Source organism: Chelon labrosus (genome assembly GCF_963514085.1).
Source record: "Chelon labrosus genome assembly, chromosome: 3".
In the NCBI taxonomy this organism is placed as follows: domain Eukaryota; kingdom Metazoa; phylum Chordata; class Actinopteri; order Mugiliformes; family Mugilidae; genus Chelon; species Chelon labrosus.
In genome coordinates this window covers 18,452,511-18,467,273 of record NC_140339.1, presented here as the reverse complement: position 1 = coordinate 18,467,273, position 14,763 = coordinate 18,452,511, and the positions used below count along the sequence as shown (strand labels likewise).

The 14,763-nt window shown below is 42.2% G+C and overlaps 1 protein-coding gene across 1 annotated transcript in view; it reads left to right on the top strand.

Moving 5' to 3' along the window:
- LOC311485598 (protein unc-13 homolog C-like) overlaps nt 1-14,763 on the top strand; it is a gene marked incomplete at its 5' end in the record, with an annotated part of 93,709 nt that overhangs the window by 40,490 nt on the left and 38,456 nt on the right. The window contains 4 exons of the mRNA XM_084541123.1: nt 2,647-2,736; nt 3,826-3,954; nt 11,085-11,218; nt 13,244-13,329. Of these exons, the coding sequence (XP_084397249.1) occupies nt 2,647-2,736; nt 3,826-3,954; nt 11,085-11,218; nt 13,244-13,329 (439 nt within the window). The remainder of the gene's footprint in view (nt 1-2,646; nt 2,737-3,825; nt 3,955-11,084; nt 11,219-13,243; nt 13,330-14,763) is intronic.

Below are 14,763 nucleotides of genomic sequence, written 5' to 3'. Positions count from 1 at the left end.
TCTGCTGAAAAAGTCGGAGGTTTCAGTGTGAATATTGTGTTTTCAAGCAGAGGAACAGTTGGAGACAACATCGTTTTCACCATTGTTACACCTTCTGGAAACACCTAAAACTGAGAGCAGTGTTTGTTGCGTTGGTGAACAGCAATTAATCAGCAGATGGATCATTATTTTAAGTTTGTCAGCAACAGGGAATTAACAATTTCTTTAGTAACACTTCTCTAGTTCACAATTACAGGTACATGCTGTTTTAAGCTTTTCAAACATCCCCTACTCTGGTCTCCTGCTGAAGCAGTGACTGTAATTTAGACAGATCTCACACGGTTCCTCCTTGCCTCACGCAGATGGAGTGAATAATTAATGCATTTTTTGTCGCCCGCAATCAAAACCAGTTGTCAAATATCAAATTAGATCTGTAGCTGGGATCATAACATGCCGTATGCACCCATTCAGTTGTTGTTGCTTGCTTTGAAGCAGCCTAAGAGAGTGTCAGTAAGCACTTCACTGTACTTAGCTGCAGCAATTGAACAGATTACGTGTTGATGTCAGGGAGTCCGCTGCAGGAATTAACACATTTAAAATGCTAAAATCGGAAGCCCTCTCCTGTTTAATGTATGGAATATAAAAAATGTTATTATGTGCAAGCTGAATGAAATGCATCGGGCCACCGTTATCACTGAAAAGCAGACTGACAACAGTGGAAATTGCACATTTTTATGAGTGCGTTTTCAGCTTTTTCTGAGGTGATTTTCTTCTCCAGGAGAAAGGTTTTAATGCCCTTAGTGGAAAAGCAAGAAAGATTACTTTGACATTATTTGAGGAATGCAGGCGCCACAGTGGATTACCTTTATTTTTCAAAATTTCTATTCAACATCAAAATCACATTCAGTTCTTGGCTAATTTCTCTTTATAAATGCTGCACTTCTTATAGTGGTATAAGAAGTGCAGCATTTATAAAGAGAAATTATAAAGATCAGGCATAACATTATGACCACCTTCCTAATATTGTAGGTGTTCCTTGAGCCTCCAAAAATGTTCTGACTCTTCTGAGGGTGTCCTGTGGTGTCTGGCAACAGAATGTTGTTAGTGGGGACCTTTGGGTCCTATGGGTTGAGTAGAGGGGCCTCTGTGGATCATCCCACAGATACTTGATCAGTTTGGGATCTAGTGAATTTGAATGCCAGGTCAACACCTTGTGCTGCTCTAGTTGTTCCTAGCTTTTTGTGTGTGTGTCTGTGTCAGGCTGCATCCTGCTGGGGATTACTGTTGCCATCAAGAAGTGTCATTGTTATAGGGTGGGGGGTGCCTGGTCTGGTATAGGTGGGTGGTACATGTCGAGGTAACATCCACATAAATGCCAGGTCCAAAAGTTTCCCAGCAGAACATTGGATTGTCACAAGATGGTTATTCACGTCCGTGGTTTTAATGTTGTGGCTGCTCGTTGCATACAGGCTGTAGCATTCGACATTGCAATGAAGAATTCACGTTTTTCCAAGGGATTAATGGTTTCACTTGCGTTTGAAGGGTAAATACATGGGAGGTTACTGTAAGAGAAATGTCACTCTCAGCATTGAAAAAAGAGCAGTGACTGATGGTGCCTCTGCACCCCACGCTTTGATCGTGAGACTACACAAGCTGCAAAAAGAGAAAAAAATATATTTTCTTTCACACTCACAGCAAAATGCTCTGCAGTGTTCTTAAATCACGTTTTAAATTTTAATCTGAATGCAATCTTTCAGCAAGCAACAAACGACGAAATACTCCAACAGCACTATGCTTCATACAAAAGACGAAAAAAAACGGGAAAAAAATAAAACAACAGCTCCTGTTCATTTTCTTTTTTTCACATCAGCAGCCTCATGTAGTATGATTGGTCCACATTTTCCTATGCAGGATGTGTGTCAAGCATGTTTACCTAGAGGCTGTTTTGTTTATTGGTGACTTTCACCTTAGTGGTGGGTCTATAATGAAATATAACATAAGCTCTCAGCTAGTTTCTCGGCTGGAATCAACAATTGTTCCAGAAAACTCCAGTGATCGTTTTCTGTATTTTGTTTGCTCTTTGGAAACTGGTAATGTTGAATCATTTAGCATCCCAGCAAAGCTTTCTATGCTGCTCATGTCCTAATGATGTCAGTCGGGTTTTGCTTTTGCAGATAGCCCTTGATCCCAGAAAGATTTCTCCCGTGTTCGTGCTATCAAGCCTACAGGTGGCTGTTATGATTTGCCTCCATTTCCCGAATCTCCAGTGTGCATTTATTGATAGGATAGGGGAGGGATAGAAAACAAGCAAAATATTATTAGAGCCCTAAGACAGTAGGAGAAGTAGGATAATGTATGGGGCAGCGATGCCTTTCCTCAGAGCTGTCAGGGCTTTATATGCTCTCCGTCACGCTGCTCTGCTCTGCCTGATGACTTCATGGCCCTGAAATAGAGGTTTTCATCAGCAGAGACCTACCTTGTCCACTAAACGATTAGACAGACAGTCATTTCATTATGATTGCTGGGCATTGCTCTGTAATCAATTTTAATGTTTTGGCCTAAGCGCTGTGACTCGGTAGGTGCAGGTGTGTGACGTTACAAGGCTGCCACCAACAACATCTCCTCTTTCCTCATGTCGTTTTTTACTCTCTCTCTGTTTTACTCCAGGATAATTTCCCTGCAGGAAACCCAGAGCGTCTCCAAGATCTGAAGTCCACCGTTGACCTGCTGACCAGCATCACCTTCTTCAGGATGAAGGTAGCTTGTGTGCATGTTTGTGACGGAGTATGTTGGTTGTACTGACCGTGAGGAAGTTGAAGCGCCGTTGGGGACATGGCATTGGATTGTAGAGAAATTGATAGAAACATAAACACTGGGATGAATGACAACGGAACACAGCAGCTTGTAACCTCTGAATGCATCTAATATATCTGAAGCTTTTATCACAGAAGTGCCATGCCCCTGACTGAGTGACTCAAACACCTTCAGTATTGGTCGTGGCCATTAAATCTTGCAGCATTCAATTATAAATATAAACCCAGATTGATTTTGGGCACGTTTCATTAAGGTGAAATCAATTTAAACTCATAATTCCCGAAAACCTGTCTAGTGCAACACCACCGACGATTCCAAACCAAATAATTTATTGTTGCACAATTTCATGCTTGCAGCCTAATGCACTGTGGTTGGCTTTGTGTAATGCGCTGGTCTGCAGTCTGCAATAAACCACTACGTTTAAAATGCTTCCAGCTCTGCCTGGTTTCCTCTCCCTCCCTCACCCCCGGCAGCACGCAGGCACGTCTCCCGCTGTATGAAAGGCTTAGCTCCATCCAGCTCTCTTTTGGTGGGAGTGATGTTGTAGCACGGGAGCACTGAGGCATAGCTAAGATGGCAGCTGTGAGCAAAGGAATGAAAACTGTCACTTTATGTTACACAAGCTTTCATTCTGTGCCATGCCCATGCTGAGCCTTACCGTGTATACAGTATGCACCGCTGCTCACACATCGGAGATTCACTATTACTATACCATATAGCCCACTTAATGCACCTAAATGCCACTCTCGCCATATGTCAATTATGATATACATAATATATGTAAGTAGGTGGTTCTTCTTTGTAACAAGGAAATGATACCTTGGTATAAATGTTTAAAGCACATAATAGATATCATTACATTATGGTTGAAGGATGTACATATCTTAATAAAGCGGACGTTGCTACTGTCTTTGATCTGGATCGTAATCACTATATACAGTATTTGGATAATTTTACACTATATTAACTGTTCAAAGACCTCGAAGATGATCTAATCTGCTCTTAATCGTGTGTGTATTCATGTGTGTGCAGGTACAAGAGCTCCAGAGTCCACCAAGAGCCAGTATGGTGGTGAAGGACTGCGTGAAGGCGTGTCTAGACTCTACGTACAAATACATTTTTGATAACTGTCATGAACTCTACAACCAGCTCCTCGACCAGGTAATCCGCTCATATCCTGTGAACTATTACCACTTATCAGCGCACCTTAGTTAGGCCTCTATGGGTGAACAGAAAGACTCTACTCTAGTGGACTTCACTGCTGTGCCATGAAGATTTAAGCATCAAGTGGACAAATCAATGATCACTTGACAATAACAACACGGGTGTCTCCGAGAAGACAGTTGAGGAGCCCAATTGAGGAGCCCTGCTGCTAGTTCTAGCAGCAGGTGATGTGATGTGAGGTGATGGGGCTGAGTTGCAGCCTGTTCTTATACAGGCTATACATAGCAGCTGTGTACAGTATGTAGCGCATGAGCTGTCTGTTCTCAGCCTATGTAGTCAGGCCAAGAATGTAGATTTCATTGTTGCAAAGCATTACTTTCTACTGGGTTTTTATTAGTGACGTCATCAGTGTCAACCTGACTTTCACCGTATAACAGTCGACTTTCAAAAAGTCAAGTCGTGCAACACCTAGTGCACATTAATCAATAAGTCACTTAAACGGTTCATGCGTACACACTTGGATGTACTTCACATGTATGCTAAAATCCTAAAGTTTAGTCAAATTATACACATATACTGTACAATCAAACCAAAATACATGTTGAGCAAGATGAGTTGCTGAGCTGTAGTTGAGCCTGCATTTATTTATGTAATTAAGAAATATGACGAGGGTAAAGTGCCAGCTTGTTCAATCAAAGTTAGGTCTGCTCCGTGGTTCTTGTGCCAGGCCTCTGCAGACCCTGGTCAATTATATTATTGCAGCTCGTGCGTAGACCTGCTGAATGCCCCAGAATCTGAAATACTGCAGCGTGCGGGCATGTCTGCTGCTCACAATTACTTTGGAAAGATTGTCTTGTTGGTCACACAAAACCTTGACCCAGTCACTTCCTATTTCCCCTCCGTGCAAAAACACTGACAGATATTGCATTTTTAAAGCTGAGAAGAAGAACGGGGATGCAGGGGGAAATACACATGTACGATGGGGACATGGACCTGAGTCGTTAAAGGTGGAGTAAGGTGATACTGACATATACTGTTGATATTTGAAATCCTCATAAAAACAGACCTATTCCTTTAGTGCTCCTCCAGAAACTTGGTATCCCAAATTCATGGACACACATTACCTTGGTAACAACACTGACAACTCACTACTCCCCTGCTTCTACACCTAACTTCTGCAACAACATCATATCATTCTTCTGTGAAACAAACTGAGACCAGTGTGATCCATCTATCGTGCAGAAACTGTGCAAAGTCTGCATCCATCTTCAGGCATTTCCACCTTTGATCTCTGATGTAAACATAGCTCCTAGTCGCTGTCTGATCATAATCATTCATTTTCAGGTTACATTCATCTGACTTTATCCTCTTGCACTGTTTCACGGTTCATCTGCTCTTCCTGGAGTTCAGTACAGATGTGGCCTCCCTCTTCTTCTTCTTCTTCTTCTTCTTCTTCTTCGAATGAATTTCATTTTTGCTTATACCTCCCTGTTGCTTCTTGACTGGAATAGCATTGTGTGATCACATTGTTTCATATATGTATATGTCATATATGGTTTTCCATTCCAAAACATTTTCTATCGACATTATGTGTTTCATGGGTAGCCCACAGGGTAATAGCAGGTAGACTAATAAAATACAGGCCTATATGTGTATTGTTATTATACTGGTTCTTTAATATTGCTGCATTTCTGAATCTTGATTTGATGAGGAAAACTGGTGTGAGCAACATCTGCTGAACGTTAATGAGAGTGACAGGATGCTCAACAGGATCATATTTATTCAACAAACTAACGACTCAACTTCTAGTAATTAACCAAACTGAAACAACTTCTTCATAACTGACACGTAATGTAGACTTTCAGAACATACTTGCATCCTTGCAAAAGGTAAGCTGTCCCATAATGGTGATGTAGCCTTCTCAGATACAGAATACCTGAGTGATGTACCCGAACAATTAAATAATGTAGAAAGCAGTCATTATTTCAGAGCCGCTCCTAATTTACTTGTCAGGCGCTCAAAGTTCATTTTCCGCCGTGTACTGTCACCTGTAGGACATCATGTCTTTATCATTTATCACCTTCCCCCTGTCATGAAGCAGACATCATGCCCTGCCTTTCAGCTCCAGTGTGCTTTGTGCTGATGTGACAATGCCAGGAAAATATAAATTCAGCCCGGCATGGCTGAAAATCAATGGTCTATATATCCTGACTGACGTTTACCATGCAATAAAGCGGACGTAGCGGCTGTTGCCAACTTTGCATGAAAGACTTCAACCTTATAAGAGAGGGTGAGTCCACAGCATAGAGCCGTATAAAAGTAGCCAGGCACCGGGCAGGGCTTACCTCATGCAAATTATCAACTGTCTTCAGGCTTTTTCGTGTCCACATGGATTATATATGAGCACAGAAAATAAGTTTCTGCTTGAATGATATATTGTCCTTGCACAGAAGTATTAAGCCATACTGTCTACTCATAAAATAATATAATAGAATATAAATAGTATTCTACAAGGGCCTGGAGGCATGTTCTTATATTAAAAAACTCACAGTTGCATATTCAGGAACCATAGCATCACCAGGTCCTCAGTTATAGTGTTTTTCTTCTCCAATCACATAACGATTGTTATATGCTGGTTTTCTTGTTCTCTGGCCTTGGCTGAGTAAATAATCAGTCAACAGGCTGCTCCGCCTGATTATTTTACGGTTTACTTCCCAAAGAGAATAGCCTCCGCGCCGCAGAAGATAATGTCTTTTTAGGTCGTAATAGCGTGCAATCTGCTCAAAAGTTGAATAATAAGCTTCCTTTGTTTAAACAGCCTGAGGGGTTGTAAGCAATTACCAAACCGGTGAGATAGACACTGGCGCTAATTACATCTTCGTCCAGCACAGTTTCACAGTAGACGGCCTCTCCATCAATGCTTCCTGCACGGCGGAGGAAGGAGATATCAGCTTCACCCCAAACTAAACCTCGCGGTGACTATAAATTATTATGTTTCCATACACTGGGTAGCCTTTGACACAGCTGATAGAACACATCTCAGACCCCAATTCTCCAGCTGCTAACAGTGACTGAGTGTGGCGACACAAGAACTGACACAGTGGCCAGGGAAAGAAAAAAAAATAAAAAAAAATAAAAAATCCCAGGCACAACGAGGCATCTTGCATAACATAACAACAAAGCTTTCTGCCTAGGCGTAAAATGACTGGAGGGAGGAGGGGCAGCGGGACTCTAGCTTAACCGTTTCTTAAATCCTGGAAGTAAAGGGAGGGTTTTGAAAAGCAAGGCGAGGGGGAACTGGAGAGAGGAGCAAAAGGAGAAAGAGCCATCATTTTCACTGGGTTCATCCGCTGTGAAGGAATGCAAAGCAGCAATGATGGTGCACAGCGTAGAAGTGGCTGGTAAAATGCGCAGGGATCATGTGTGTAGTCTATATGCATACATGTTTATGCATTACATAAATATTCATGCTTAAGCAGACGGAAAAATAGAAGCAATCTGGTTTTGAAAACGCGGCTTGGCGATTTTTGCGCAGGCAGGGATTAACTGCATTTGTGGGAGGACCCACAGGAGGTGGAGGACTACTCCACTTACTGAACAAGCAATTCAGACAGATTTGATAAGTATGTCTCTTACCAACATTTGCCGGCAATGCTCAAGTGGCGGCTTTAGTAGGGTTTAAAGAAAATGGTGTTTTTTAGAATGTGTCTTTGAGTGTCATTTTTCACGCTCACAGTATGCACAAATACAACCTATTTTATTTTTTGCGCCTTAACACGCCAAGGGTTTCCAGCTCCACCCACACCTCATTGCCGTGGGAATTTGATCAAATTCTCAGATCGCATCCCTCAATCAGCGACTCTGTAATTTGTGTCTCATTGCGAGAATTGATGAGGAGCCAGTTGTATGCTAATGCTGATTTGTCCCGCACTGGGATTGAAAGTACTAAACATCAACCACTAGCTACCCTCTAGAGGAGTCACGCGCTGCTATCAATATTTCTGCTGGTGCTCCCGCCACCCACTGCACCAGAAGTAATCAAACTACACTGGACTCTTCGGTTCAGTGCTGCGTTCACCTCCTGCTACAACTGAGAGCAAAGCCCATGGGTCGGTTGTTGACTGTAAAAAGGCAGCAGGCTACTTAATCACCATTGACAATGTAGAGAATTTGTATGTGCTTGAAGTGCATACCAATGAGGAGAGGGAGTCTACATTCCAGTTTGGTAATATGCATACGGCATCCGATTTAGTGGGGATGACACAACCTTCCGTGTCCTTCATATGCATAGAGTTATGCGCATGCACACACACTCAAATACATGCACTGGCAGGCTTTGAATAGCTGTCTCGCCTCCTGCAGAGATATTTATTTTATTATGCACATCTCTAATGTAACAGGAATTTACCTTCCCACATGTAGTGACATATCTCCCCCTGATGGCCCACGTCTCTTATACCAGAACATCCCTTACTGTTTGAGGTCAGCACTGCTATTCTAGTTTCAACTACAGGTAAAAGGCCAAAAATGGATTTTTATGTAGATTTGATCAAAGTTGTTTATTTTGCGTGTGGAGTTTGCACGTGCCCTGGAATAGACTGGCGACCTGTCCAGGGTGTACCCCGCCTCTGGCCCAGTGACAGGGGGCGCTGGGTTAGGCTCCAGCCCCCCCGTCCCCCGTGACCCTTCACAGGACAAGCGGTTACAGAAGATGCATGGATGAATGAATGAATGAATGAATGAGTCTGCATGCTCTCCCTGCGTCTGCGTGGGCTCTCTCCAGATACTCCGTCTTCCTCCCACCATCCAAAGACATGCTCATTAGGTTACCTGATGATTTCTAAATTGGCTGTAGGCATGAGTGTGAATGGTTGTCTGTCTCTCTGTGTTAGCCCTGTGATAGGCTAGTGATCTGTCCAGGGTGTACCCGCCTATCGCCCAATGACAGCTGGGTTAAGCTCCAGCCCCCACCTCCCCCGTCCCCCGCGACCCTCCAGAGGACAAGCGGTTACAGAAGATGAATGAATGAATATTAATTTTGCTTTCACTTGTTATCAGTTATTAATATCTCAATAGTAAATCCATCACTGGCAATGCCCGTCTTTATTTATGATCACACAGGCGAGCAGTTTTACATTCTTCATCAGTTGCTTCCACGCTGGAACCCAGTGTAATTTTCACGTTAGCGCCCATGGAAAGCGCAAGTGTTAAGAATGTGCAGATTAGAAATTCATAAGCCTTTGATCAGAGTGATCAATGCGACGGGACCTCCAGTGGAACGAGTTGTAATCTCTTTTCGTGTCTATTGCTCACAAGATGACAGACTTAACTTTTGCTGGCCCAAACCAAAATGATTAAAGTAGTGAGCCCTGAGATGACATGATCGACTGTTGCAGAATCAGCTGTAAGCCCTATCTGTGGGTCTTGTTCCTCCGAGATTAAATTCTGAAGAGCCTCCACATGCGATGTCAGCAAGACACGCAACGGCATAACATGCCATGCGAAGGCCACATATTTAAAACAAGAATCAGCTTCATCAGACGCAAGTTGATTATTGTAGGAAGTGATTCGATTGCGTCGGAGATAAATGGACTCTTGTTGCATTTTCATTTCCCCAGCTCTCCCTGTACAACATCTCCTCAGTGTGCTGCACCAAAGTCAATATGCTGAAGGTTGCTAAATAATTCAGCCTAAATAATTCAATAATTGATCTGAATATGTTTCATTTTTAAACTGAATTTTCCTTTGATCGGATATGCAATTTTCTCCAGTCAGAATTACACATGCAGATGAGAGGATGCGTAACTTGAGGAGGGTTTGTCGTTACAGTCTACAGTCATGTATTATATTTGCAATAGTGGGTAAGCGTGCAGGTGTATTTACGTACAGTATGTGAATGTGTCTGTGCGTGATGCCAGACTGTCAGTATGTAATAGTTTGTGGCAGTATGTGAACTCAGCTGGGGGTTTTTTTTGTGTGTGTGTTTGTGGCTTTGCTCATTTTGTGCAGAACCTGTTCACGTCAGAGTGAATGTCTGGGACAGTTGCTTGCTGACTGGAGATCAGCGCGGTCACACTCGGTGTGGGGCGAGCAGATGGTAGAGTCAGCGAGAGGTTTTGGATTCAACACCTTTCACTCCAGCAGAGCAACAGAACCGTCACCCACATGTAGTTTACACGCGCGCAGTATTAACGATAATGCTTTTAATATCTGAAAGTTATAATTTTTAACATCTAAGTCTAGACTACAGTGTTACAAGCTAAAAAATATGTCTTTTCAATCATGCTCTGAGCAAATGTGATCTCATTTCATGCTAAACTCAGGGCTTTTATTTATTTATTTCGCTTAACAGTAGGACTTACTTACCTTGCTGACATATTTGTGGAAACAGCTTTTATGCCATTACTCACTGCACTATTTAAAACTAATCCAGTCACACATAAGTAACTAAGTTGGCCAAATCTTGTTTTGCGTAAAAGACAACTACACTGTATCTCCTTCACAATAAAACCATCTTATATTTTTAGCTCCTCCTCCTTTAGCAATGTTCAGTTTGCATTAGCAATAAAACAAGAATGGTAAAATATACTGCATCTCCTTCCTGTCTTATTCTGCCCAGTTTGGTTGCAAGTAAACATTAGTATCAGATGTAGAATAACATTATGACATGTAAAATAGGAATGTATTGATATCCCCCTTTCTCAGACAAAGTAGAAGAATGCATACTGGTACAGAGTATCAAATGTAATAATAACGTTACACGACCACACAAACACAGTGCACAATGTTTTAGCTTCCAACAGTAGAGACATCTTAGAGCCTGCTTCTGGTTGCTGAGAGCCTATAGCATCATGCTACTAGGATGCACTAAGTGCTATTCCAGTACACCGGCACATCTTGGTTGGTGCGGTTGATTGAGCTGCGACACATCCACTACCTATCTTCTTTTTGGGTTTTACGGCGTATGACTACAACTATGCCGACTTGTCTTGGTGTGAGATCATCCATCATGTAACGCAGCACATAGAGATGCATTGATAAGTCTGTTAGGTACCATCAGTGTTTGCCAGTGTTCATATATACTGCTTCAGACTGAACCTCGGCATTCAATTTATTTTTCTCCACAGAGCCGGAAGCAGGACCTTCCCAGAGAGGAGCAGGGTCCATCAATAAAGAACCTGGAATTCTGGCCGAAACTCATCACTCTCATGGTGTCTGTAATCGATGAGGACCGGACGGCTTACACTCCAGTCATTAACCAGTATGTACTTGACTTTGTTTTGCTGTATGTGCCTTTTTCTCTGTTTTCTAATTCCAACTCTAGTGTTATATCCTCCTTACAAGCACATTTTTGAACGTTGTCTTAATATTATGTTTGTCTCTTTCTATAATTACCAGTGTATCCTCTATTTAGAGCACCCATAAAACAGCAAGAAAAGAAGCTGGGTGTTCACTAAAACTGCTTTGATTAATTTTGCGGGCCTTGAAGTTGCCCGCGTTGATTAATCATTTACATATCTGTTCGATATGTCTGGAATTTTTTATAGTATTTATTTGTTTGGCTCAATTATTGCTGATTCTATTTTAATCATTCATCACACACGGAGGTATAATTAATCATCATTGATTATCTTGAGGACGATTTAATTAATTAGAGATGGTTGAGAGCATGCGGCGAAACTAAAAAAAAAAAAAGTCTTCGCTGTTCGTCTCCTGTAAATCTGAAAAGTGTATTTTCTGAATGTGGAGACGTGAAGGAGCTCGGTGTTGTAGAAGAAGGCCTCCGAGGCAGCCAAAGACGCCAGCAGTGAGAAACGCTTTGTCTGACAAGCCGTAGTATTGAATGATACTCACTGTTGCTGTATTATGTAAGAAATCAGCTTTGTCCGTAAAAAGGCTGGTCGTGGCGATGGTGTTGTGGGAGGTGCAAGGTGTTCAGCCTCCAGATGGTTCGGTTAATAAAATAAGCAGACTGCACTGCTCGTGGACATGGAGTGTCACTTGCCTTAAAAGAAACAAAATTTCTCTTTCTGCCTCGATCATATGTACATATCCTCTCATATGCCTCCACCTTTTTCTGTTCACCTCCTTCTTGCTGATTTACGATGCTTATTAAGGCTCTGTTTATGCCCTGAGCCTTCTCTCCTGCACTGTCTAATGATAGATTTGCAATATTCATGCCCAGTGCCTCCACATTACCTTGGTCAAGTTCCAGAGTTGCCCCAACTCTTATGCTTTTTTTTTTTTTTTTTTTTAACAATAAACCCTGGAGCGGACTTGTTGCCTTTAAATGATAAGCCCCATGGCTTTGAAAAATGTTAGTCTACTGCTCTGTGCTGAGAATATTTACCTGTTGATTTAATTAAATGAACCTATCAGCGACAGTTGACAAACATAAGCTACGGAAAATATTTCCAAAAATACTTATTATGCGGATAACATTTATATCAACGCACTGACGGTGAAATGTAAACCATTTACAGATACTGTACACACTATAGATATTGTGTTCATTTACCGTGAAGGGTTTTCATTGTCTGCCTTGTCCACAGAGCACTATGTGGGTGCAGGATGGGACTATAGAGACAGAGGAAGTTTTAGAGATAAAACATTTTTTACTTCAGTTGCCACTCCACAAAAATCTACAATCAAAAGTATTTGTTCCTGAGCTACGTAGATGGGTGTGTTAAAGGTTGTGGAGGGAAGAGTTTTAGTATATCTGAACGCCTGGCCATTGGTTTTCTGCAGGGGTGTCCTGACTGAGCAGATAATTACTGTTTCAATAGAAATTGTCAGACAAATGTGTTTGTTGTTGGAAACCGGGCGGTCTCCTGCAAAAGTAAAACATTTCCAGATAAACTGACCTTTCTCAGACCACGGCCCCGTCATCCATAAACGTCCTCCTATCACTGTCTGAAGATACGGGTAATTAAACCATTGACATCTCACATTCAGGCTTTGACTGAAAATCTATAGGCATTCAAAATAGCAGATTACTTTCCAAATAGGATGCCACCTTCGGTCTCAGTCTTTTTGCTTTGTCATTTCCTCCAGCACTTTTTCTCTCACCCTTAAGCCGCCGTGCATGCATCTCAATTCCGCCCCAATTCAACTCGGTTCAGAAAAGGCGGGGGGATTATTAGATTAGGAGATTCACCAACCATGTCCTCTTGCACATCTGTTGAGTCATTTGTTAGAGATTCAGGCTGGGCCAAGCCATCAGGCCATCCACCCGAGCGTGTCATACGGAAATGAGTCTGATTGGAATCCGTTTCAATTCCACCAGGTTTCCGCAAGAGCTGAATGTGGGCAGGATCAGCGCTGAGATCACGTGGAACCTCTTTGCCCTGGATATGAAGTATGCAATGGAAGGTCAGTATTGCTGCTGGTCAGACGATTATCAACAGCATGAGGGTGTGTGCATGTGTAATGGAGTGAGTGAGAGATTAAGATAAATGATATAAATTGATTTAGTGTTAGTGAGGAATAATAGGTAATGCATGCTGAGTGGTTACCTCTGAATGTGGAACTGTGTGTTAGCTATTTGCTAATTAACAGTCGGTTCTTATCTGTAGTTTTTTTAATTTCTCTGTAACTACACCTGAGTGTGGTAGCGTGCGATAGCTCTGAGTGCGCTTTATTGGCTGGTGTCACACTGTTGTTTATCGGCTGTGTCTGGCTATGGTCAGCTCCAGTGGCTATCTAGATTATGCTTTCCCGCTTTCACTCTATTGATCGCTATAGAGAAACTGGAACTTCTATTAATCAAGATAAGCAATTGATCAATTGCAGAACCAAAAAGAGAGGCGATGCTGGGCTTTGGTGTCCCTGTACTTTTGGGTGTGTTTGTGCTCCGACTGCTGTCACAAGCAATATAAATGTGGGGAAATCTATTTGACAAGAGGGCGGCCGTTGGAAGCCTCACCGATCTCCCTGCTTGTGTTTAACAGAATGGTTTACAGTGTTAATGTATCCTGCTAGTATTTCAAGATGGATTGCCTGCATGCTGCGCTGAAAAGGAATAAAACTCTAATTTTACATATCAGGGGGTGATTAACAATCTGTAACAAACGCAAATAATCAGTTTCTTCCATTTTCACCAATTACTCATTAGTGTAAAACCTGTCATATAGTTGCAGCTTTGTAGTGCAGTAATTGAAACAATAAATATCCTGCAAAATGCTTTTCACAATTTCTGTCTCGTGAGCTTTGGTAGTTTAGTACGGATCTAGTCAACAAGAATAAGTCTTATTTCAAAGGCAGCAGAGACTCAGAATGATTAAGCAATAAATCTCAGATCTACTCCGTTGGCATGAAGACTGATGTTCCTCGTTGTAATGTGGGTTTTGACTTCAATCTCTACCCCCCTGTTTCTCCAGTTCACCTCCCAAAAGGCATTAAATGACTCCTGGAGGCTGTTTTTGAGCTTGGTGGCTTCAGGATCAAACCCCACAGGATGTATGGTGGGGAGGCGGAATGCAGAACAGAGCTAATGTGACTAGGGTTGTCAATGAACGTTAAAACGTGCGAGGGTGTTTGTGCGCGTTTGTACTTAACGACTCAGCGGGGTATCACCTTTGGTTATAACAATTTATGAGTTTGCTCTACAGATGCACCCAGATGAAACCCGCCATCATCGTGTCTCTAAAAAGCAGTGGGTCGTTATGAGATTTATTACACAGAAAATCGTGCAGTGCGTGCCATTAACGCGCAGGACACGCCATGCTCAAGTTTACCAAATTCATCTCGCTTGTCTGATTTCTTCATGTCACTCAAGTCATTCTCTCCCAGGCTAAATGCTTGTTT